Source organism: Colias croceus, chromosome 4 (genome assembly GCF_905220415.1).
Source record: "Colias croceus chromosome 4, ilColCroc2.1".
Taxonomy (NCBI): Eukaryota; Metazoa; Arthropoda; class Insecta; order Lepidoptera; family Pieridae; genus Colias; species Colias croceus.
The window spans coordinates 9,477,466-9,504,774 of record NC_059540.1 but is presented as its reverse complement, the minus strand read 5'-3'; the positions used below and the strand labels follow the sequence as shown (position 1 = coordinate 9,504,774).

Genomic DNA, 27,309 nt, shown 5'->3' with positions numbered 1-27,309 from the left:
TGGTTATTGTTAAATAAAACAAGTATTATTTTATAACGATTTATTGTACAAAACAATAATACATTAAAATGTACAGGTATGTTTAAATTTATGGACACATTTCGGTCCCAAACTGGATAATAATGTTTACCCTTCACTTACAGACACCATATTGCTCGTCGAGGTGTCAGCACTAATAGAAATAAAGATAAAGGCTCTAGATAAGCAAACTAGACGAAGAGAATAAAAATATAACAATAAATTAATAGCATGCTGTCAACTTAAGTACACATAGTCTATCGCACTGCTTTTGTCGACGGGCACCATGTAGTCTTCATTAATAATAATAACGTAATTAAACAAATTGATTAAATCTCCTAAGCATATATTGTATTTATATACACATTATGAACATGTCCTCTCTGGTGAACTAGCGTAGGTGGGTGGGGGGCGCGCGCCTCGTCGTCGGTCGTCGGTCGTCGGTCGTCGCGTCGGAGCCGTTTCGTGTCGTGCCTGAGGCACCTGACCCCTAACTATCTCGGTCTATTCGACGACTCGTTAAAACATCTATGATTCATTCGATTACTATACCGAGACGAGAGCGGTAGAAGTAGCAGAGAGAAGCGGATGAGGAACTAAGAATCGGTGGCGTTTACCACTTGTCAACGACCACCTCGTTCACTGCAAAACAACGTTAGCGTTAGTGTGGTGCGCCCGAGCGAGTGCCGCCGTCCGAACTTACTAGGTCTTTATGCAGAGATCACAACCGTGTCGTAGTTACTAAATGTGTAGTTTCACTGCGGGATCACAACAAACAATGAGTGTTCATGGAATATGTGCGTGCAGTAGTGCTGCGGGGGCTCCGGGCGCTTACACCTTCCACGCCGTGGCTGGGGGCAGACAACACCGCGTTAGTCATGCGGCCCCGCGGACACAGCTCCTGTGTCGCGGCGCGGAAAGTTTTGCAACGAGACCCACTTCCAAGTGGACATCTCGGATACAAAATATTTAAATATAGAATTTTGCAAATTCGTAGCCAATAGCTATGTTTTGTTGAAGCTTGCTAAACTTTTTGTTAGCAGGTAACACACAACACGGAGTTAGTACGGCGAGGCGACAACGAGGATCGTGTGCGTGTTCTCGAATGTGCAAAGGAGTAAGATTTAAGGTGGAGTGAAATAATAAAACGTGAAAATCGATCTGTTTTAAGGGAACACTTCTTACCTTTAATAAATATACAATTAGTGTGTAACAATTTTACAAGGTAGTAGAATAGTTATAAATTGAAGAGCAAGGGTTTTTGGATATCGACAGTACTCAGGTTGAGCATGCTCTTGTTTGTGCAGTGTATAGTGTACATAGTTCGACTGGCTGACCTTGATATTATACTTTCATTTAATTTATTTTGTACATAATATAATAACTGTTTCACAAATATAAAATGCAGCATAAGGCAAAAATCACACCAAACTGTACTCTCGAAAAGAAATCATGCAATGCATTCGTGCAAGTTTTTATTATAACACTATTAAATAAATCACTTAGATCTACAATTTTCTAAGATTTTATGGACAAATTTTGACATATTATCCCTTTTAAATCTTAATACACAATATTATTATGTCCCACAGAAAAAAGTAAAATAATTACATCTTTAACATCAATTCTCGTAACAAATGTGACACTAAAACTTAAATTATTTAAACTATTTATTTTAAAATTACAGAGGAATTACCAAACCCAATACACAGTAAACTAGTAGTAAATTACTATTTGTAACATATATTGCTTCACAGGATATCATGTAGAAATCTGGATATATTTTACTCCACAATATAGTTAACTAGAAAATAATCTATTAAATCGTTGACTATAAATTCGGTACAAAAGATGTCTGCTAAAATGTTAGTTAACACATTGCATACAAGATGCACGATGCTAATCACAAACATGAGGGTGGCAGATGCATCAGATTTGTTAGCAAGCAACAGGTGAGAGGACTGAAGAAACAGTTTCTCTATATATTGAGAATAAGTTGTCCACAAATGATAGCGACGAGCCTAACTTACAATAAATATCCTATGCTAAAGATGCACATTACTAGTAACAGTAAGGTAAAATGTCTGCAGTCCAAAAGGACAAGGTACTGAGCCGTGTGCGAGTTAACTATAAAATTTGTAAAAACGGAGCTCATTAGAAACTAATCCTCACTAAATCACTATAAAATTATAAACTTACAATCGTTATAAATTTACGTGTAAAATCATTAAAAATTTTGGTGTTCTGAATTTAGGTTGATGTTCACAGCCACTCGACTTATAAAATTATTATCGCAAACAACTCAATGAGGCTCCGTTGTATATTTATTGTCTCGCACATGAGAAATGCAATCACACGAGCGGTCTCGGCGTCCGCTCGCACACCTACTGCTAAGGACACTACTAGAGTTAAGTAGAACATTCCGGACGCAGTCCAACATGTCAGCTGACCGAACACTTTGTTCCTTCACAGTCTCACGGCACACACAGGGGTCACTTCACACCTCGTGGATTAGCATTCCAAACGGTTAGATGTACTGTGGTGAGCTACAGCTCAATGTCCATGGGTTTCCACAGTGGAATTCGTTGCGCCACCCACCGCTGTGTGCTATGATTACATATTATATACTTTAAGTACCATTGTTTGACAGATCTATCTGATATTAAATTAAGTATTATTTTTTAACCCAAGTATTAAAGAAGTATAAAAGAAAGTATGCTCATTTCGCGTTATTAAATGTTAAAACAAATATAATGTTCAACATTTCATAAAACGAATCCCCGTACCCCACACAAAACGTCCAATAGTCTGTCAAAGAAGGTCAGGGAAAGCGTGCTAGCGTGGGTGGCGCAGAATTCGGCGGGGGGGTATTAGGTTGTGAATCAAACGGGGTATCGGCTCGCTTATATCGGTCCGTAGATGATGATGCCAAAGAACACGGCCCACATGAGCACAATCCACTGCATGCCGTCGAGCCAGTGGGCCAGGGAATGTCGTCTCTCACCGTCGGAGATCTTGCGCGCGACGAACTTGAGCACCTCGTCCAGCAGCACCACGGGCACTGAGAACTTCATCACCGTCATCCACTCGTCCACCGACAGCGGCGTCACTTGGAACACGGCCTGGGGACACACGGCGACAGCGGTTCAATTACATGTATTTATGGTAGATGCACAATGCACATGCAATGTTTGGAGTGGTACAATAATGATAAGTGATAGGCCAAATGGCATGAAATATGAATCTTTTGCTTCGTTTTCCATCATAACTTTAGTCAAAGTAACATGCAAGGTTTTTCATGCGTATATATTATATTTTAGGTGGCGATTTATCTATATATAAATAGACTATACGTATCTTATTGTTATTCCTAGTGTCAAGTCTATTTATACTTTAAATAATTGTTAAAACTGGTTTAAATATTTGGGAATTCTAAAATAGTGGTATTTAGACGGGATGAGAAATACCAAATTATTATTAAAAACAAAGAAACATATATACTGTATAGGTTATAAAAAGTTGTTTGATTTTCAAAACTTAATATGAATATAAATAAGAATAATTTTAAAAGTCAAGGTGATGTTAATATATAGCTAAGTAAATATGACAATTATAGGACAAGTTTAGGTCATGATTCAATATCAATAATTATACACACAAGTGATAACTGCGTTAAAAACAACCGACTTCAAACTTGCACTTGCAAAATTTACAAATACCTACAGACAAAAATGCTCATAAAATAAAAACTACTGGGCCTATCCGAATAAAATTTTTATGGGACCAATTCGACACCATCCCGCATCGAACAAAAAAAGAATCACGTAAATCGGTTCAGAAACCTCGGAGTAATCGGTGTACATACATAAAAAAAAAAAAAAAATATACCGGCCGAATTGATAACCTCCTCCTTTTTTTTGAAGTCGGTTAACAAAGAACAGAGCAACACATTCCAACACAGGATGTGTGAAGGACCATAATACAAAAACATCAATTTTATAAGAACTTTTAAAGGTCATGACTCATGACTAATACAGACCTACTACAATTTTTGTTATAATTATGTTATCATGTACTATACATAATATGATATTATAATATTCGTGAATATAAATTTTTACGGTTTTTTGTGATGGATAAAATAATTTAATTTATAAGGCACATGCTTAATATTTACAAATTTATTACCTAATGACTGTGATTATATTCTTTAGCAATTTATGAGTGTAATAACATTTTAACTTAACCTATAATTGAGGTTTCTATTAATTGTTAGAAAAAAAAAGTCATTGCATAATTATAGAAAAACTTACCCATCAACGTAACTATCAAATTATATTTTACATGCAATACTTCCATCTACATATTATCTACTAGCAGTCCGCCCCGGCTTCGCCCGTGGTACATGTTTACGTTTTCTCTACATAAGAACCATCCTCGTACTTCAAGGAATATAATAAAAAAAGAATTATCGAAATCGGTTCAGCCGTTCTCGAGTTATGCGCTCACCAACACATTTTGCGATTCATTTATCTTCCCAAACTAATATAAATCAAATGAAAACTCACTACAAACTCGCATCTATCATCTATGGTTCCACTAACTTACCTACCAACATACAAACTAAAATCTCACCACTTATACGTAAATAATCGCCTTTATAATCTATGGTCCCAGTTACACACCCAACAACTTACATACCAAAACAAACTCAACTACCAACTAAATTATTTCATGTACAATCTATACATGTAAATTATTCCATCTATGGTCCCATTACCTTACCTACCAACATGAAACCTATCAATTAAACTCTCCTCTATAGTCTATGGCCATTGTTCACTCACCGAGAGCACCTCGACGTACAGGATGACAAAGTGCAGTGTGAAGGAGAGGGCCATGGAGCCGACGAGCCACATGTTGGACCACGGTGGCATCGTCACCAGCGACTGGTTCTCTGACAGACTGTTCATCGCGTTCAACATCTCAATGGTGACGAGTACGGAGAGGGCCATGGTCATGGGGTGGGGGTCCGTGAAGATCTTGCAGTCGATGCCCTGCAATTTGTGAGATGGTGGTGTAAATTTGTAAACATTTTGACAAAATAAGTGTGAGCCGACTGCCGAGCACACGTGTCAGAAGTGAAACTTCCTGTGCAAGATTCAAAGATACCAAAATCGTCGTCTTACTCGATGACGTGACGGTAGTGTCATGATGCGACCTTTAAATTTTACTCTCAACGCGCCTAAAGACGTTTCACTTCAAAAAAACAACTGAAAATAATACAAAAAATAATATAATTGATCATTATTTGTTAAGATAAAAAAAACAAATTTTAAATTTGTCAATTTCAAAAAAAAAAGAAAAAAAATTATAAGCATCACTTTCACTAAGAAACTAGTACATACCTTGAAGTCATCACCGCCGCCGAGGCACTGCAAGTGGTGGGTGAGCTGCCAGTAGGTCATCTGGGGTCCGTAGGGAGAGTACATGAACCACCAGGAGGCGGCGCCCACTGTGGCCATACCGACGTAGCCACCGATAGCCATGTATCTGAGGGTATACATTTAAATTATAATAATCTTATTACAACAAATATTATTGTTCAAATATTTGGCGCAGCTATCATGTTTTGATTCAATAATTGAGACAACTTATAGCTTAATGTAATGTAATATTGTTATTAACTTTTTAGAACACAAAAGCTAAAAGACACTTTCTATAATCTTAATTTTGCCTATGTCTAATGTCTATACATCATCATAGAAAAAAAAAAAGTGTGGCACTCGGGGACTGCCGCGGTAACGCATAGCATGCCTTTAAGCCACACCTCCGAGCCCGTCGGAGTGGGGAGCGTGAGGTTTTTTCGTTACGGAATTTCTCGATTCGGTCCCCGCGCTCAAGGCCCGCGATAGAAGCTATGCAATAGCTTAAAAAACGATAAAAATTGACGTCTACAAAAAAATTGCAAATTTATATCTATAACCAAAGTTACCTGAAGAACAGCCATCCAGAGATGAGACCCTCATCAGCCTTGCGGGGTGGTTTGTCCATGATGTCCAAGTCGGGCGGGTTGAAACCGAGAGCGGTGGCGGGTAGACCGTCAGTGACCAGGTTGACCCACAGCAGTTGTACGGGGATCAGGGCTTCGGGCAGACCAAGAGCAGCGGTCAAGAAGATGGACACGACTTCACCAATGTTGGAAGAGATCAGGTAACGGATGAACTGCTTCATGTTGTTGTAGATGGCACGACCTGGAACGATGATATAAATATAGTATTTATAGTTCGTATTCTATGCTTAAAACTAAAAAGTCTCTTAATTTTTAAATATAACTAGCTTTCCGCCCACAGCTTCGGCCGCTTTGTCTAAAACTTAATAAATTAGATACTAAAACCTTCCTCGAGAATAATCCTATCTATTAAAAAAAAACCTCATTAAAATTCGTTGCATAGTTTTAAAGATTTAAGCATACAAAGTGACAGAGAAAGCGACTTTCTTTTATACTATGTAGTGATTAATAATAATGAATTATTATGTCGTATTGTGTATGTGTATATCGTGAATTCAGAATGGGTTTTTAATATATCGAGTTACCATTTTCGAAGCTTTAATTAAAATTTCCAAATTTCGGTAATAATTATGATGTGAATTATTAAAATATTTTATTATGTCGAAATTGAAATTGATCGTAAATATTTCCAGTTTGTATTTGAATTTATATCTATTATTTTATTGAGCAAGACTTTATTTATGACTAAAATACGACTTTTTTTAAATATTCCTTTCATTCTTTGCATCTGCATATTTACTAGTATGAAATATTTTTACGAGTTCAAGGAATGCGTAATTAATGCTAAATAGATGTTGAACCATGAGCGGTTTTATATAAAAAACATTCACGTCTTGAAAATTGTTAAACGCATTAGATTTTTTGCACAATCACAAGCATACGAAATAAGAAAGAGCATTACATGTGCAATCAGCACTAACAGTTAACTTCAAGATGTTACCTGACTACGAATCATTGAATTAACCTCATTATATTTAACAAGACTATGTTTGATAGTGGATAATCAGTTTCTATGTTAGTGTCCTTGATCTTGTGTCCATATATTTTTATTCAAAAGTTATAAAAGACACGTAGGAGTTATTTTTATGGTGTCTCCGTAAAATGGGAAGTAACTGTTTGTGTAGGAATTAAGAGGTGAATCATAGATAACGGGAGTATAGTGCGCAACTTTAGAGCAATGATAATAATGGTCATTCGAACAGGAAACTAGGGCATAATATGGATACGAATAATATAATTTTATCGACATTTTAAAAGTAATAACATAATTTCAAAACATCTGTTTGTAGTTAGTAGTTTAAGTACCTTTTCTTATCTTAATAACTGAAAAAGTCTTAAAAATCATGTCAAATTGTAAAAACGGTTATGACCAAAACATGATCTCATATAAATAAGACATACTTTATAAAAACATATCGAATTTTTCACCACTACAAAAATAATTTAAGTTGGAAGGTTTTTTTTGTATTGCAAAACATAAATTAACATTGTTATATCCCCACCTTCCTCAACGGCAGCGACAATGGATGAGAAGTTGTCGTCAGCGAGCACCATCTCAGCGGCGGACTTGGCCACGGCGGTACCGGAGCCCATGGCGATACCGATCTCGGCCTTCTTCAGGGCGGGGGCGTCGTTCACACCGTCACCAGTCTGCAATAACATATAGAGTGTAGCAACTGCTGAGTTTTGTTAGTATGATAGAGTGACGGTGTGAGAGTGTTCGAATAAGTATATTAAATATTTAGTTGCAATTCATATTTAATTCAAGCTGATCAAACTATTTCACTGTCGAATAAGCTATATTTAGATAGAATGTGTATTAATATATCATTGTTATATTTTTCAGATCTGTGTATAATATACTAATATCTCCCATAAAATCAATATTTATCAACAGAGAACAAAGCTAATATAAACATTCAGACTCCCAGCAGTACAATTGTAAACATTAATAATGCATTTAGAATTTATGAAGATATTTGTGGAGCAATAAATACGAGAGTAACAAATGTTCTTTGCATTTAATATAAGTCATAAATTGATGGGCTGGGAGTTATCGTGTGTTCAATGGAAATGTTTATTTTACTTACCATAGCGGAGATTTCATTCATGCTCTGCAAGTATTCAACGATCTTGGATTTGTGAGCGGGCTCCACGCGAGAGAAGAGACGGGCCTTAGCGCAGGCGGCGCGTTGCTCGTTGACGGACAAGTCGTCGAATTCACGACCAGAGAAAGATTTGCCAGTTGTGTCCTCATCTTCAGTGAATACACCAATACGCCTAAATCATATTTTGTATTAGATATCTTTCGATTGATTTTGTGTAACAAATTCTTTTGTATAATTAGAATATTGGTTTACCTGCAGATAGCTTCAGCGGTGGATTTGTTGTCACCAGTGATTACAATGACGCGGATACCAGCAGCGCGGCAACGGACGATCGAGTCGAAGACTTCTTTACGGGGAGGGTCCAACATGCCCACGACACCGACGAAAGTAAGGTTGACTTCATAAGTGAAGAATTTGGTAGAGTCTCCGAGGTCCATTTCTTCAGGCTTCAGTGGGTTGTCAGCGGTAGCCAAAGCTAAGCAACGCAGAGTATCACGGCCGGTACCATATTGGCGGGTGAGATCCAAGATGCGGTTCTTGAGGGTGGAGTTGAGGGCGACTTTGCTGGTTCCGACACGGGCGTGGGTACAACGGTCCAATACACCTTCAGGCGCACCCTTGACGAACAATTTGGGTCCAGTTCCGAGGCGGGATGGCTTAAGAGGTGTGCAGTAGGTAGACATAGATTTCCTGTCACGGGAGAACTCAAGGGTGAATTCTTTCTTCCACTTGGTTTCGATTTCTTGACGAACGACGATAGCAGATGAGCGGCGGTCGAGACCAGTCTTGGAGACGTTGAAGGGATTCATCTTCTCGGCGAGCACGATAAGAGCGGTTTCGGTAGCTTCACCGACCTTCTCGAAAGCCTGTTTGAACTCGTTGAAGTCGATAGCTGAGTCATTGCACATAACGCAAATAGTAGCCAATTCATGGAGAGAGTCGAATTCAGAAGCCTTGACTTTTTGTCCCTTCAGGTAGACGTCACCAATAGGTTCGTAAGTTGAGCCAGTGATTTCGAATTCAAGGAAGCTGCTGTCTCCGGCTTCAATCTTTTCGAAGATGAACATGCGCGAAACGGACATTTGATTGGTGGTCAATGTACCGGTTTTGTCTGAGCAGATGACAGATGTGCAACCCAAAGTTTCGACGGAAGGCAAAGACCTGACAATAGCGTTCTTCTTCGCCATTCTCCTCGTACCGAGGGCAAGACAGGTGGTAATTACAGCGGGTAAACCTTCTGGAATGGCAGCGACGGCTAAAGCCACAGCAATTTTGAAGTAGTAGACGGCACCCTTGATCCAGCTTCCACCGTGAGCAGGATCGTTGAAGTGACCAATGTTAATAGCCCATACGGCGACACAGATGACGGAGATAACCTTAGACAATTGTTCACCGAACTCGTCCAATTTCTGTTGAAGAGGTGTCTTAATTTCTTCAGTTTCGGACATTTCAGTACGGATTTTACCAATGGCAGTGTTCAGACCAGTACCGATGACGATACCACGGGCCTTGCCAGCAGCAACATTGGTACCGGAGAAGAGAATGTTCTTTTTGTCTTGGTTCACAGCGCGAGGGTCGGGGATGGCATCGGTATGCTTGATAACCGACACGGATTCACCAGTCAAGATAGACTGGTCAATACGGATTGTGGTGGAATAAATCTTAATAAGGCGGATATCGGCGGGAATTTTGTCACCTACAGACACCTCTACGATGTCACCAGGTACAATTTCTTTCGCCCGAATTTTTTGCACGCCGGATTTGTCTCCTCTTACGACCTTACCCATTTCGGGTTCGTATTCTTTTAAAGCTTCGATGGCGGATTCTGCATTTCTTTCCTATAAATAAGTGAGAAATTAATTATTTATAAAATCGAAAATATTTAACAATAAAAAAAAAAACAATCATCCAAGTTACCTGCCATACTCCTACTACAGCGTTAGCAATAAGAATTAGTAAAATAACAAAAGGTTCTACGAATGCTGAGAAGGCATCTTCGTGTTCTTCAAATAAAGCTAATACCTGTAGAAAAATAATGAGTATTAGAATTATGGAAAAGGCCGAAACATAAATAAATTTTTATAACTGAATATACTTACAAAAGAAATAATAGCGGCTAACAGCAAAATCTTGACTAACAGATCGTCGAATTGTTCCAAAACTAACTGCCATATACTTTTACCTATGGAGAAAATGAGAAATATAACATTTTTATACACTTTTACGACTTATATCATAGGATCAAAAACAAGTGTATTGAATAATACGATAAACGAAAATATAATATTAATGTATCAGCATTTTCGGAATGTGGATAAGAATATAACTTTGTTTACATTAACATAAAAAAACGAGCATTTTATTGCTTCAAAGAGTACTTCCCACGTATGCATATAGCATATAAAACTGATACAGTATGCTCAATGTGTTATTACATAATGTTGAATATTAGATTTTGAGAAACATCATCTTGGAGTATAATGTACATAAACGCGATTGCAGATTTGACTTGACTGAAATATTTATGAATATATTTTAATAGATCAGCTGTTGTTTCCATTGCTTACCTTCTTCCGCGGGCAGTTCTGAAACAGAAAAGAACCGTGATTAGAGTTTTGAATATAACATCAAAGGGGTAAATTTAACAGACCATAAACCAGTCAGAGCAGGCATGCGATATATCTCGCCGGTTACGTCGCGTATAAATACACGTACGTACATTGCTTGAATCAACCAAGGCGCGCAACGCGAATCTTTTGATAGGCAATGTGCAAGTTGTGACGTCACTTTCTATCATCATTCTAATCCCACCGAACTTTGCTCTTTCATCCATTTCATTTATTTTAAACAGTGCTATCAACAACTTGAAGATTTTCAGATTTTTGCACGCAGAATATCTGGCGCTTACAATGGTGGAATTCGATCTCAGTATACATTATTTCAGTTATCACAGTATTTATTGGACACTGACTAACTTTTATATGTAATATGTAGTTGTTGTTTAGGTTGGATTAACGTAAACAACATGCAAAGGTGAATATTCTGTTATCGGAAATCTCAAATGTTAAGACTCATAATTAAGTAACATTGATTATTGTATTTTATATCGTAATAAAAATGAATAACATACAACAAAATTGAATTTGTTATTCTAAACTGAAAAAAATGCAGATGATTCTTGTTTTGAAGTACCTATTCTATATTTTTAAAACTTCGAGGTCAACTCTATATGGTATCGGACTTGACCACGATTCGCTATGACGTGTGTAACCTGATCGACGAGCTTCTTACGCATAACATTATTACGCAATTAAACTGCAAGGATAATAACAGACTCATACTTATTGTATAAACTTCAATTGTATTGAAACATCAGCACACAAGTATTTATGTTATTGATGTAGGACGAAAGGATGTAGATTGTAGGTATGGCTATGGCTACAGGAAATTTCCGTACATTATTGTTTTAATGGATAAGTTAAATATGCAAATGAATGATATACAACTACGCGTAACTGTCGAATAGGAAACACACAAATGTAACGTCTGATATTTAGGTCTTAATCCAATATAATCGGTAACGTGCGCTAAATCAATCGATGTTGAATCGTCTATTTGCGTACACGCACAGAATGCTTGAAAGCAGAGATAAATACAAGCAATTAGTCAACACGGTTAGCTCCTTGTTAATATCTGTTTGCGATCAGAGGCTGTAATCTGAATTAACTACTATAAAAATTTAAAAATCATAAAGAGATATGAATGGACATCGCGCTTCCTAGATAACTGATTACGTCAATGCTTTGCACGTGCTTGGACTGTTAATGCGATACACAATACTGCTATGTGGCGGTTTAACGAGTTATTGCCGTGATAACTTAAACAGGATTATTAGTGATCGATGTGTACGGTACGAACGATTTGTTATAGGAATCTTGTTAGGTTTAAAGAATCATTTATTCTCATTTAAAGACTTAAAGCTAATTACGTGAGAATAACATAACAAAGTAAATAAATAATGAAACAGTCACGTCCGGGCACAGCTATTCCAAAGGTAGCTTGTTTAATGTTTAGGTCTTATAAGATCATATCGACATTTGTCACTTCATTTAATATATTCTCATATTATAAGATCAAAAGTGTGTGGGATATTTGATTTTCAAAATTATTGGAAAAATATATTCTTATTGGATTGTGTTTTGAAATAAAAGAAAAATAAGACGTTTGTGTGTAACATAAATATTTGTGTATAGAGTTTCATAAACTAACAATAAAACGTTGTCATGAAAGTCTTTTTATCGGGACATAAACTCGACATGTTTATCTACAAAATTTTCAAGAGGGTTAAAACAAGCCTCATCTTTTATTTCATTTATTATAATTTTTAATTTATTTTCAATTTAATTTATTTTCGAAATAACAGATGTTATCATGGTGAACTTTACTGCGTTGTATTAAAAAAAATCTTTAACTTCAAGTTAGCGGAACTGCTAAAGCGAGTCTATGGGGCAATACACCTAACATTCGCGAAATAACCGTTAACTTTTACTCAAATACATATTAGGTATATTCACGGCGGTTGACAAACAACGACGACGGAAAAATGTTAACAACGTCTTCTGTATTCTGCTAATTTAGACAAATTTATACTTATATTATTAGACAAATTTATATCTACACAGTGCCACGGTAAACATAAAAACGTTTACATCTATCTATGGATGAATATTTATTGAATAAATAAAATATTGTGAGGCGAAATGGACGTGTGGATCGCGCGTCTGCCGAATTCATAGACGCAAGCCGCCAACGTAACACTGTCCAAAATAAACCAACTGCTGTGCCTGTCTATACGATATTAGTTTCTAGGCACTTTGTGTATACCGCATCACGTCAGCAAACAGGCGCCGCACTATCGTATACCACCCGTCGTTAAATAACTACCAAATGCACTATTCTATTATTGTTTCTTGATATGAAACACCTTCTGAAACGCGGGCGAATTGAGATATTTAGACTGTTTATGTGAGCGTGGTTTGCCGCAAGATTTACACATAGCTTTCAGTCGCACATTTTACAACATACGATTGAGTCATTTGCCCACTCGATAAGCATTTTAGCATTGTACCAAAGCACATAAGCTCGCTTAATGAAGTAATCGCGATAAAATTGATTATTTTACGACTCATTACTCTGTTTTACCTTGTTATTTTGCATGTATTTTGTGCGATATATTTCTTTTTGTTGACTTTTTATAGCGGAATATTTAAATAAGATTCATTGTGATTGAAGTACCTATGAAATCTTAACAAAGGTAGGATTGATAAAGCTTTTGTTTTTGCAACAAAGTTAGATCAACATGTTGAGGATTCGCTGTCTACATGTTGCTGGCAACACTGCGTAATGCAATGTTGATAAGGAATGATGAAATATTCATGACTTAAATGTTCTATAAACTGATGCGTAAGCCATTAAAGATTATTTTTATGTATATTAAAATATTAGGTTACATTATGTAGTACATAGAACTGCTACGTTAGCAAAACATGATTGTTGTTTCAGGTATTGAGATCAGCATGGTTCATGCATCACTCGATATAATATTTATAAATATTTTAATTAATTTATAGCCACAGGTTGTTTTGAACGTGCGTTCGGAAGCGAATAAATTTTAGTACAAAAGCATTATAAGAGCATTTACAGCGATATACGAACACATGGCCTAATATAATACGGAGATCAAAGATTAATTCCTGGTACCCGGTTAAGAGAAATGATAAAGACATGACGTATTTTTTAAACGAGAAGTAGTAGACTCATACCTATCAGTAGACTGCTCCAGATTACATTTTATTGGCGTCAAGATAAAAAAATACTGTGATTGTAAATTAAAATCAGTCGCAATATTAGTATATCGTAGGCCGTATAATAAACGATAGATAAAATATACATCTATTTTTGTTTCAATGAATTAATAAGCTTTTCCCAATTATTTCAGAAACTCCATTTAAGAGTTTAACCTCTCGCGACTTAAAAAGTGTAGGTGAGAATAATTACTAATTGTTGGTAAAATAATTTTATGAGCAGAGGGCAACGCTCGGTGCTATAACGAGTACGCAAGACGCGGTTTTTCACGGCACCATCAAAGCGTCTATAAACCCGCTAACAAGCGTTATGTTTTAGAATCTATTCTCGTTGGAAGTTTTCCGTATTGTGACCAAGCTTCAAGTGGAGTGACGTGCAGTTTGGTTACGATTATTTTGCTTTGAAGCAAAATAACCAGTCGAGGAGTGGTGTGAAGCCGTGAAAATAAACATTATCTTGTCTACCGCTAGCTTGTATATCGGCAATACTTCATCGTTGAGTAATTTTTGACGATATCTATGTGTATGACCTTCTAGTACAAAGGATCTCGTTTTGTAAATTATGTAAATAACATGTAAATGATAATAGAACTATTCTCATTTTATTTGGTGTTGATTAACTCTTTAGATACGCAAAAACCTATTTCTAATATTGTTATCAATGTTAAGCACTTGCTGGCGAGATTATCGCAAATTAAACATGGAGGTAGGAAACACATATTAGAAATACTAGATTATTTATTATTTACTTTGTCTATAATTTTTAGCACATTGATATAAAATTGTAAAAATATGGATATTTTTCGAAAAATTTTGCATGAAAAATTAAAATGAATAGAAGTTGTTTTGCTTTGTGTCGTTTTAGATATATAAAAATAGATGAGATGTGAGGACGATACGATGTTACGGCTCATAGGGCGGTCAGGTTTACACGCACCGTTGGAGGGTAACACCTGACCGACCACCTCTTGTGCTACTAAATATAAACAACACCAAGCGACGCGTACCCACTACACGGCCTACATAATGTTTGATTAAATGCTGATGTACCAATTAGTTTCTTAATTTGTATAGTTTAAGCACATTTATTAAGGTTGAATTCAAATAAATAAATTGTATGTAGAATTGTAGAGATTTGTTAGAAAAATAATAATGTGGGTAGTTTTGAAATTGTACTATAAAAATACCAATTGTTTTTGTAATCCTTGCTTAATAATGATTAGATAATATTTTCAATATTTGCTTTGTACAAAAATATATTTTTTTTTCTTACATTTGACCCAATATCTTTTACATTCATAATATCACCCAATATCTTCTACATTCACAGAATTTTCGTGCAGGTAAAGATGGAAGTAATTATTTTATTATAATAAATTGACAAAGAAATATCATAAATCTGTAATACTTTCGAGTAAAACAGACTGTTAAGCTTATATTTATGAATCACATACATTATACACATTAAAATATTTATTTTTAGATTAGATAAGATAGTAAAGAGAGATTTACATTATCTGTTATATTTGTTGATTTTAATCCGCGCAAAATAAAGAAAGGTCATCAACACTTAAGCAATTGAAACATGTAAACAAATCAAGAATACATTAAATTATTTAAATTAAATAAAAAAAAGTATTTAGTTAAATAATGAATGATGTTAATTGAAAATGATTAACTGCGATATTGAAGTTAAATTTTAATTTATTTAAACAAAATATAATTTTTCCTTCAACTAGATAACAATCTGTTTCATAACTTTATTCATTACTTTAAAATGTGACAATTTGTTTATCTGGGTTATGTCTATGACCTAGAATGAACAGACAACATTGTTCTTAAGTGTTTTGGTTATGTGCACTATTTGAAACCTAGTTTATTAAAAAAAAAAGGTTTTCTTAATAATTTTTATAAACAATTCAGCTCACATTGTTTATAAATAAAGCTTATTGATTGCAATAATTACTATATATTATTATTGTAATTGCTTAATAAGTATTTACAAACACACAGATAGTTGAGACTTGTATGACTGCAGTGTAGCTGGAAGTGGAGTCTCAATAAATGAAAACTTCCTGCAGTATGGGAGTTGTAAAAGGGCAGCTTGTTAAGTCCATTTGATTCTACCGTGTTTTGAGACTATATTGAACAATTTGCTCAATCATTTGAAACATTTGAAGCCTATATACAATTGATTGTAATTAACACTATCTGTCTTAATTTAATTAATTATATTGTAAAAGTTTGTATACGTACTATAACAGCGATAAGACTATCAATTTTGTGAAAAACCTTTTATTAGTTGCGGTGAAAGGTAAAGAATTCTTATTATTGAGTTATTGTTTTTTACAAAAAGTACTGTTTATAAAAACTATCAAATTCGCAACTTTCACTAAAGAGAAATTTGTCTTTATTGCTACTTATTTATTTTGCAATTGTGAATTCTTGGTAACATATCTAGAAAACTTCAATTGTGTATTAAAGGAATTTTGTTTTTGGTGAGGACCTTATATTCTAGTCGTTTTATGAATACATATCATACAAACATTATACATTATGTATTAATGTGACAAACAAACACCCACACCCGGCATACTATATAAATTAATGTTGCCGAACACAATATATACTTAGCTCAAGAAACGATTTTTCTAATAACAATTTTCAAATTCAAATTAGTTTCTTTTTAACTCCAATTGTGTTATAAATTAATTTTAATTGCATAAAGATATATTTTGTACTGTTCCATGAAATACATTGTACATAGTGTGATTGTTTATGATAATTTATAAGTTAATTTTATCACAAATCTTTTGTTTTATCATAATTTTGCCTAATAATACCTACCTACTAGTACTTGAGACAAGAATAAATAATTTGAATCACTGTTATCTCTATGAACAAAGGGAACTTATAGACAAAGGTTTAATTTTAAGTAAAACAATTATGAATAAACGGAACATAACATCAAGTTAATAGTAGCATAGACAAATTTAGTAATGAAAGTGGATCATTGTCTTTCTATACTGAGAACCTTAATGTATTTATTTTGCAACCTTGAGTCAGTTCTTTCTCAAAGCTTCATAATATTGACCATGGTCTTAACAAGGATACATAACTGACTAACAATTTGCATTTCATTATACACAATATAATTACATCTGCTGACTTTCCTTACATATTTTCGTAACTGACAACGCAATCAAATTTAATTAAAACAAAGAATTCTCAATACTTAATTGAAAAATTTTAACAATTTCCATGTTGTCTAGAACCACAAATATTTTTTATGTAATTTCGATCTGCTCTGACTGGTATATGTTCAATTGTTGTGGTATAAAGTGAATAAAAACTTACCATTTGGACCATATTTTTCCTGGTTCCTTTTGATCTGATCAGGGGTAAGGCCTTTGTCTGGGTCTGTGCCGAAAAATCCTAAGACTTCGTCCACGGATTTCGAGTGAGCGTCCTCCATGGTGGAATTTCTACTTTGCCGTCAGTTCTAAAAGGCAAGAAAAGAATAGGTTAGAAAATGACAAGTCATCATTACCAATATTAAACTTATAGGTTACCTATACTCATTTTAGGCGGAAATATATAAAAGAGATATAACAAAATGTTACTCGTTTCCAATTGATTTATAAGTACAATTCCTACATTAATTTTTTCTTGATCGTCCACTTAAAAGTATAATGGAATGAAAACATTATCAGTCATGATGATTGTGTCAAGTTGGAAATTTAAATAAAAAGAGGCATATAAATGGATACCGTCGGCAGAAATTTTAACTGTAATCAATTCTAAGTGATTCCAAAATTATTAATTTATTTTAACAAGCAATATCCTTTACAGAAAACTGACCGTCTCTAGAACACTTCACTTACCGCAAACTTTTTTATTACATGAGCAAGGAAAGTTGTTATGAATAAATCAATGAACATAAATTGTCTATATTTTAATTAAACAAGTAATATCTAAACTTTGTACTAATTATAATACTATTTCGCATTTAAAATATCATAAGCCACTTCTATACGTATCCAACTGATCCGTCATTTTTTCATAGACTGACGTAGAAAAAGTCATTGATCTCAACGCCACCTGTTATGCAGGTCAAGAAATAATTGTATCAAATCAGCGACTTTTAAAGAAACATTATATTTATAGCCTTTAAAATAATCCGATTTATTTCAAAATTAATAAAATTATTGCAAATTAGTTTAAGTTTATGAATATAATACTTATATTTATCTCTATTAATTTTAAAGCATTAAGAAATGTGGAGCTTTACTATAGGTCGAAAAGAACCACGTGATACAATCCTATTTTTGTGCTTTGGGCGCCTAGAAAGTGCGGTATTTTTAAAATTAAGAAACGGCTTCATAATTTTCTTCGCGTTATGTAACACTATCACTGTGATATTTTCCACAAATTTCTTTCCGATTACTTATGTTAAAGCACTTATTTTCACACACGATGTTAGTACACTCACGGTTCAATTTTGATTTAGTTAGAACTTACTAAAATATTTTTTTCGACAGCTTCGGGAAGGAAAGAAGAAATAAGAGTGACGCGGGAGATGTTTTCCCGCCGCGCCCCGAGATGCGACTCCCGGGCAAAGAGCGACGATTTTAGAGCGGCACGGGCGCGGCGGAGGGACATCGACGGAGATTTCTTTAATTATTTTGGCAACAGCACTCGATGGCACAGTCGACTCGCTTTCCAGGGTTGCATGTCGCACAGCCATCGCTGTCAGCCATCCTATGATAATCTTTTTATAGCAATCGCAGCCCGGGACCAGCTCGCGGTTTTCTACGGACTTATGGTTTTTGTTGGTTTTTTATTTTGTTTGGGAATATACTTCAAACATTTCAATATAATTTTTTACCAAAACAAATTATACTCTTTTAACTACAATGAAGTTATTCTTGTATTGGAATTTCCTTTTTGATGTCTTCGTAACCTACCTACAGTTTCTCGACCCATCGTATCGCCGGCTCAGGGCCAGGGTCTTCGCTGACCCTCACCTTGTTTTAAGGTTATAGTTTTAGTTACATTAATGAATATTATTTTTATTTATAAAAGTGAATTTATTATGAGGAATAAATAGTTCACAATGATTTTGGTGGGATTACGGAACTCAATGTGGGTCAGAATTTAAGATATACCTAGTTTGTATCTTTTTTTATTATTTAAATTTTATTCTTACTGTGTAGACTACGGACGATTTAAGTTAACGCCTTCTTTTCTTCAAGGAGTCTTAGGAATTATATTTACAAAAATAATTTGGCTTGTAGAAGCACCGTCGTCATACAATTGGAGCGCGTCCGACAGTTCGACATTGGTATACTGTGCTGGCAAAGATGGACGCCTTGTGACAATGATCTATGCGAATGAATAATTTACGTCATGACAACCGTAACGAAAACATGTAATATTTATGTGATTTAAATACAATTAAAATATATAGACTATAGCTATATTCATATTATACAGAATTAAAGTTTATGAGGTTGTAGAGGGTAGTCTCTGATTTAGAAAATTATTTTACCAATTTATAGCCATGTATGCGAGTGTCATTGTCTTTTTTTAAGGGGGTTAACCGGGGCGAAGCCGGGTTATATATTATATAATTGAATGAGTTGAGTTAGAACTGGTAGAGTTCGCAAAATTTGTGTCATTATTTTTTTATTATATACATAACTAATATATTTATTGATATAAGTATTTATGTTTGTAAATCACCAACTAGTTAAATATCAGGATACATAATAACACTAACTACAATAGTTGCCGCATAGCTCCGCTCCTCACGGTATGAACAATGTCTTATCGTGATGTTATGCCTAGCTTTCTTCGATAAATGGGTTATCTAACACTGAAATAATTTTGCGAATCGGCACAGTTGTTCCTGAGATAAGCACGTTCAAGCAAGCAAGCAAACAAACAAATTTTTAACCGTTATGTATTACCTACTTACTTAGTATGTACTTAACTACCTACTTAGTATGTGTAGACAAAATTAATATTCTTCTAACAACATTAAAAGATGATTATTTGTTATGATTAAAACCAAAAAGTTGGAACATAAAGTGAGTTAAAGTTTTCAATGTTTAACGAATATTAATCTCAATCAATAAACCTAATAATTAATAATAATATCGTATAGTGAATCGTCTATTGTTCCAACTGTCCATATAGACAACAGACATAGACATAGATTTTAGTCATATAGATAAATATACAACGCAATTTTATTGATTTCTTATTACCCTAAGTAGCTGAAGCCATTTTGGTTCCTATCAGAGTAGGTCATTCACTTCTCAGGGATTATGAATGTACTCTTGACCTTATTTTCGATAAAAATCCGACTTTCACTCTGTTAATATAGATGAACAATCACTAATTTTTCACTTTTTCATTATTAGTTTTATCCATTTATCAAGTAACATAAATAACACGTTGAGATTTTTTAAGAAACACTTCACAGATTTTTATTATAAAACTGTGACCGGTTTCTTACCTGAAGAAAATTAAAGAAGAAAATTAATTGAAGGAAATTAGGTAAAATTATAAATTATAACTAAGTAGGTACCAATGTAATTTTTATGCAAGACATAAAAACGATAAAACCAAAACGTTACTTGTCTTCGCATAAAGAAGACTTTGAAATGATGAATGGTTAAGATAGGGATTTTTCACACATTTTATCTAATTAGCAATGGGCTCATAACAAAAAATCTGCTCCCTCTGTAAACATTGTAACTTACGAAAAATATGCTCTATCTACAAATATTGTAACTAGCAAAAATATGCTCCATCTACAAATATTGTAACTAACAAAAATATGCTCTATCTACAAATATTGTAACTAGCAAAAATATGCTCTATCTACAAATATTGTAACTAACAAAAATATGCTCTATCTACAAATATTGTAACTAACAAAAATATACTCTATCTACAAATATTGTAACTAGCAAAAATATGCTCCATCTACAAATATTGTAACTAACAAAAGTATTCTCTATCTACAAATATTGTAACTAGTAAAAAATATGCTCCATCTACAAATATTGTAACTAACAAAAGTATTCTCTATCTACAAATATTGTAACTAGTAAAAAATATGCTCCATCTACAAACAGTGTAACTAACAAAAGTATTCTCTATCTACAAATATTGTAACTAGTAAAAAATATGCTCCATCTACAAATATTGTAACTAACAAAAGTATTCTCTATCTACAAATATTGTAACTAGTAAAAAATATGCTCCATCTACAAATAGTGTAACTAACAAAAGTATTCTCTATCTACAAATATTGTAACTAGTAAAAAATATGCTCCATCTACAAATATTGTAACTAACAAAAAATTGCTCTATTTACAAATATTGAAACTAATTAAAATGCTCTTTCTTTATTTTAATGTAACTAACAAACAGAACAGAACAACACTATCTACAAATATTTTTTCGTGTATTTTTTTATAGGGATAATCAGGCTCGTAGGGCATACAATAAATATTTTAATTTCACGTAAAAATACCATAAATCCAATGACAGAAGGAACTATTGGTTGATTGCCTGAATTTTCTCACTGTTTTAAATTTTGTCAACAATGCACTGGTACCAACGCGAAGTTTATATCAATAAGGGCTAATGTACCTAAATGTTTATGAGCGACGTGTGACGCTCAATATATAATTTTTGGCATGTTTTTGTGCTTTATTCAATAAAACGAATTGAAATAATGTATTGTTAAGGAATTCCTTTCTACGGTCGGAAATGTTGAAGCTTTTACACATAAACGTTTTATCGGCGACGAAGAAAAAATGTCAGCCTTGTGTTTAAAGCCGCGAATATATATAGTGAGTGAAAATAGAAAATCAGACAGAGCAGTTGAATGCCAATGTTAACGTCTATTTTGGTGGCTGGAATAAAATCGTATAAAATAAAATACTAAGGCGAAGCTCAACTAACACGTATAGGTATATTTTCATTGTAATTATCATTTCTTATAATTCCAAATAGAGCTGTTTGCTTTTTATTGCTTGTAGGTATATATATAATTAATGTAAAATGTTAGAGAATATACCTACATATAATTAAAAAAAAATAATGTGTGCGTGTACTAGTGAACACTTACTCAGAAGTGAAACTTCTTTATGACCTTATTTTTCAAAAAAAAAAATTACTATATGCAACTTTACAGAATTACGTCGAATCATGTGTAGTAGGTACCTAGGGATAAGAAAAAATGGAAAATAAATATTATATAATATTGGAATGTTTTGGTTCTGATAGTGATACATAATGGAATGATGTTTTGGATGTGATACATTATGTATCAGATCACTTATTTTAATTAATTATTATAATTAGTACATAATATGTAGGGTAAACTTGCATAATTCGTACCTGCGCTTAAATCGTACCTCGTCTATATCTCGGCTTGGGTAATAGTTACCAGCGCCTCTGGTGGCATAAAATGTCAATAATAGTCGGCCTGCGGCCATATTGCCATGTGACAAATAAATACCTGTTACGTTGCTCCCGACTAAAATATTTATCAAGTAAGTTTTTTCTTACTTTTTGAGTAATTTTTTCGCACACTTCACAAGAACTGTCTTCCAAGTATACCGTTCATAAGTTGTTTAACTGTTTATTTTATATTTATGCGTATATTTGTGAATATATTTCACATAGTAAAGCCGGCTTGTTCGTTGACAGTTTTTTTTGCGGCAAATTTGAAATTCTTTTGATACTTGTGCCTATTTCGTACTCGCAGCAACTTCTTAAAACGTACCTGTACGAACGAACGAAAACACCTCAAAAAGGAAACAAGAAAAAGAAACAAGAACAAGATGAAAATGACAGTTGGTATTGCAAAATATGTCAAGAAGACGTTAAAGAAAACATGATTAAATGCGGTAATTGTGAAGTATGGGTACCTCCATACTTCACAATTACCTACATGAGCTATGTGCAGGGACAACTAAAAAAACAAAATGTTATTACTGCGATGACTGTCAGGATTTGGCAAAGACCATCCGCTGTATTAATAAGAATTAATCTAGGTACATTAAAATTAAGAAAAAGAGGAGAAGATTATTAAGATTGTGATTTTTAAGACTGTAAACCAATGATAGGATCTCAAAGTACGATTTAAGAATATACTAGTACGATTTAAGATGAATGGTCTTAAATCGTACTTTTTTTAAGTTTTTGAAAATTGTTTATTTCTCAGAAGTTTATAAGATATATGTTATTTTTTGTTGAAATACTAATAGAACATTAGTGAAATTATAATTACTTAATATAAATAATTGTGTATCATTGTTCATTTCCAAAATTTTTGAGGTTCTCCTTAAGTGGTACGAATTAGGCAAGTTTCCCCTATTGTATTTAGAATTAATAAGGATGTATAGGTACTTTCGCGGTTCGCCTTTGCTGAAAAATAATGAAACAAAGCCGTAATAGCCCCTTCCCAGGAATGAAGCTTTCTGCTGGTAATAGGATACATTCTATATTATACCTAACAATTTTACAACTAACAAACAATCAAATCTTTCATCTTATTATATTAGTGTAAGTGTAGTACAGTTATGATTGACTGATCTAGTACAACGAGCAGCACAAAATAACCCGACCTGAGACCATTTATCTTAACTTCTCTCAAACAAGACAGTGCATTGAAAGCAGTGTATCATGAATAGAGTCTGTGAATAGATGTAGGAAATCTACACTTATAAAACAAGCTTTTAAAATTCCTAGATAATGTAACGAGCCAATATACGCGATTGCGTACGCACGATGTAACCACTATCAAATAGCGCAAACGTAAGACTATTCGTCATCTTGAAATAAACAGGCGAAGGTAATAATCGAAATAGAATTATAGTACTTGAGTGTGTCGTAACCATCTGCCTTGCCAACCCCAACTTGTCAGTTGCCGATATAAAGTACAGGGGCTTTGCATGCATATTTGATATGACGTAGACCGTTACGTGTCATTAATATAATTTAGTTTTACCAACGAATCAGTAAGTTGTAGAGTAGGTAACTTTTTTTATTATAACATGTTCGGTAATTCATTTTAATAGAGGTAACCTAAGTACAAAATTGACAGAACTTATCGTATCTTTACAATTTTGCCAAACGTAGGTTTGAATACTCAAAATAAATGGGCTTTATCAATAAAATAAATTTTAAATTTGAGGATACTGACGTTGGACACGCAAACCTCATAATAATTGTCAGTTTAAAAATTCACAGAATAAATCTTCATAATCCCTGGTATTTTATAGCGCGGTGGTTAAGTAAATAGTGTGTTATTTATTTAAATTTCGATTGCTTTGAGAGTATATTTATTTTGTTTATTGACGTCTGTCATAAACGCCAACGCTTTAGATTACGTTAAATAAAAAAAAGAATCATGAAAACGTCGGCCCTGTTGAGTGACGCAAATATCATTTGACAAGGTTTTCCGTTTATTTTCAGTTTATTGGAAGCCCTGGCTATTAGTTTTAAATTAAAAATGAATATCAAAAATTAATCATAACATTTGATGAATAAAAAATTTCAGACAATTCCGTTTTTTTTTAATTTATAGCATTTGCTCATGGGAGTTATAAGAAAGAAACGGTATGATACTGTTGGCTATTTTCTACCTATTATGTGCTATGCTATGTCAGTACACACAGAGTAAATAAAAACGAAAATATTTTGAGGTGTAATTAAAAAAAAAAGTACTACTTACTTAAAAGTTGCAATATTCAAGAATTATTGCCTGTAGCTAACTTATTTATTTGGAATTTAAAATATATGCTGCTTGGCATTTCCAACTTATGTTTGTGGAAGATTATATTATTATACTAGCGGTCCGCCCCGGCTTTGCCCGTGGTAAATTTTTACGTTTTCTCTCTATTTTTTCTCTCTATAAGAACCATCCACGTACTTCAAGAAATGTAATAAAAAAAGAATTAACGAAATCGGTTCAGTTGTTCTCGAGTTATGCGCTTACCAACACATTTTGCGATTCGTTTTTATATTATAGATTTATGCTTATGTTATCTTATGTAGCTTATGTTTTACTAAAGTATAAATTGTTTTTTGGAAAATATTCACATGAGTATCCAAGTTTGTTGTAATTAAAGAACATACTACACAAGATTGAATACTCCATAATAAAAATAAATAAATCAACCTGAACTATCATAATATTTACATGTTATTATTTCAATGATATATATGATGAACTTTCTGTGTATGTCTTCTTTTGATTCCCAATATGATTCCATGTATCATAATTTTTATCCCGGTAGGTAGTCCCACGATATGTTTGGCTTTTATTTCAATCATTCCGATTTCCTGCTTTAAAGCAGTGTAAAAAGTAATAAGTACCGGAACAGCTTGCAAACAAATCTCTGACTAATATCAAATATACTAGACCGCGGTTACAAGCGCAGATTAAACCATGAGCCGAGTGTTTTATCCTTTATTTCAACATATTATGGGTTGATTTTTGAAAAAAAAACCCTATTTCACTCAGGGTCTTTATGGATTTTATTACAAAATCCGTGCCGTAGCGTTAAGATAGCAATAGTATCTATCGATATTATAAGTTACCGTTTATGAATATTTTCAAGATCGTTCCTTCTATTTACAAAGATATAATATAATTTTTTGATTAGTTAATTGATTTCTAGAGTACTCATAGAAGACCGCCTTAACGCGAATAGGTGATTTAATAGGTTGTAAACCTTATTAAAATTAAAATCATTATGGATTGTCATTAAAAATGACATGGGAAAATATTTACTTTTACTCTGTTTAATTTATCAATTTGTATCTCCATCATCTCCATAGTAAACATTCAAATCTTCCACTGGTATATTATCTCTATGTAAAGTATCTATTTCTATTCGTGACATTGAGTGAGAGAAGGACAATCGGATGAGAAATGATTCTTTTTTATTTATAAAATATTAAACGATTGCCTGTTAAAATTATAGACTTAGATGTATGTATCGTTGTTGTCTCCTATTAAAGAAAACTTAGCATCTGCAGTTAAATAAATACATATATATATGAGAAATTTGATTGAAACTTATGTGCGCAAGTTATTATCTATTTGACGTATAATAATTGTGGTATAATGTAGGAGTTAGAAGCTACTACTATATAAAGGATAAACTTTAAGTTATAATGGTATCTTTAAAAACTAATAATTATTAACTACACTGTCGAAAATTGGTTTTAGAACCTTATTATATTGGCCTTGGCCAATCGAAATAAGGTCACAAGCTCGAATCCAGTGTCACTTTTCTCAAATCCAAAATCTACACAACACTTGAAGGAAAGCTGATTAATTTCAGATATAATCCTTAAGTATTGCACAACAGAATCCGTTGATAATATCCATGTCCATGTATAGGGGGCAGCACTGAACAGTCACAATATGCACAATTCACAGTCCGCGGCTGGAAACACGTTCACTTATTCAAACAAACTTACCGTATCACTTATCACTTGGTCCCAATCACTGGTTTAACGAACTAATATACATTAATTTATTAGTAATTTTGGTCGAACTATCGGGTGAGGTTAGCGCGCCCCATGAGGAGAGCGTCTGGACAGCGGCGTGCCGGGCGTGGGAGCAAAAGTACGCTCTCTTTTATAATCTTCGTTCGGGGTTACGGGCTGCTTGCCAGCGGCGACATCACAACCATCTAGCCAAATTATCGCAAGCACACCACACGCAGCTCGCCTCCGCTAAACCACAGTGTTATGGCACAAAATACTATGAAAACCACTTTCCGAAGCGTACTTTACTTTGTCGGCGATCGTTCCTGACATCTTTTGACGTTAGTTTTAATTTCTAATTATTTAAACAAAACGACTATTATATTACTATAATTATAGTTTCTAACTATGTTAACAAATGAGGAATGAAATGATATAAAAATCTTTCGTTCCAATTGATGTTTTCTGAATGTTTGTTGGTGACTTACACATACACATCCAAGCAATTATCAACAATCTAACGCTTTGCAGTTGGAACTGATAATAACACTTTTTTTATTAACATTTTTAGCGGATAGATGGATGGTAGAGGGATGTTGGTTACTTTACAGGTTCGTTAAAGAGATGGTTTATATCAGGAATCTAATTTGTTGTTTGTGTTTGAGTTAGCGCAGTACAGCTTGACGATTGATGTTGTAAAAAATATTAATAATGTATG

At 33.8% G+C, this 27,309-nt stretch overlaps 1 protein-coding gene across 5 annotated transcripts; it reads right to left on the bottom strand.

Annotated features, from left to right (window-relative positions):
- Positions 1 to 25: 25 nt before the first annotated feature.
- Positions 26 to 26,736, bottom strand: LOC123691508 (calcium-transporting ATPase sarcoplasmic/endoplasmic reticulum type). Of its 5 annotated transcripts, none has more exons than XM_045635945.1 (13): positions 18,585 to 18,740; positions 17,421 to 17,565; positions 10,767 to 10,784; positions 10,299 to 10,381; positions 10,117 to 10,221; positions 8,452 to 10,037; positions 8,182 to 8,371; positions 7,594 to 7,741; positions 6,014 to 6,272; positions 5,427 to 5,571; positions 4,866 to 5,075; positions 3,023 to 3,140; positions 26 to 660 (listed from the first exon to the last, which is right to left on the bottom strand). In XM_045635945.1, exons 2-13 carry the CDS (start codon positions 17,536 to 17,538, stop codon positions 632 to 634), a joined length of 3,009 nt encoding a protein of 1,002 aa, XP_045491901.1. In that variant the 5' UTR covers positions 17,539 to 17,565; positions 18,585 to 18,740; the 3' UTR covers positions 26 to 631. The 5 variants fall into 5 exon arrangements, with proteins under 5 accessions (XP_045491901.1, XP_045491902.1, XP_045491899.1 ...); XM_045635946.1 differs by lacking the exon at positions 26 to 660 and adding an exon at positions 667 to 869; XM_045635943.1 differs by lacking the exons at positions 26 to 660; positions 18,585 to 18,740 and adding an exon at positions 26,583 to 26,736 and having other exon boundaries at positions 1,173 to 3,140.
- Between the last annotated feature and the right edge of the window lie 573 nt (positions 26,737 to 27,309).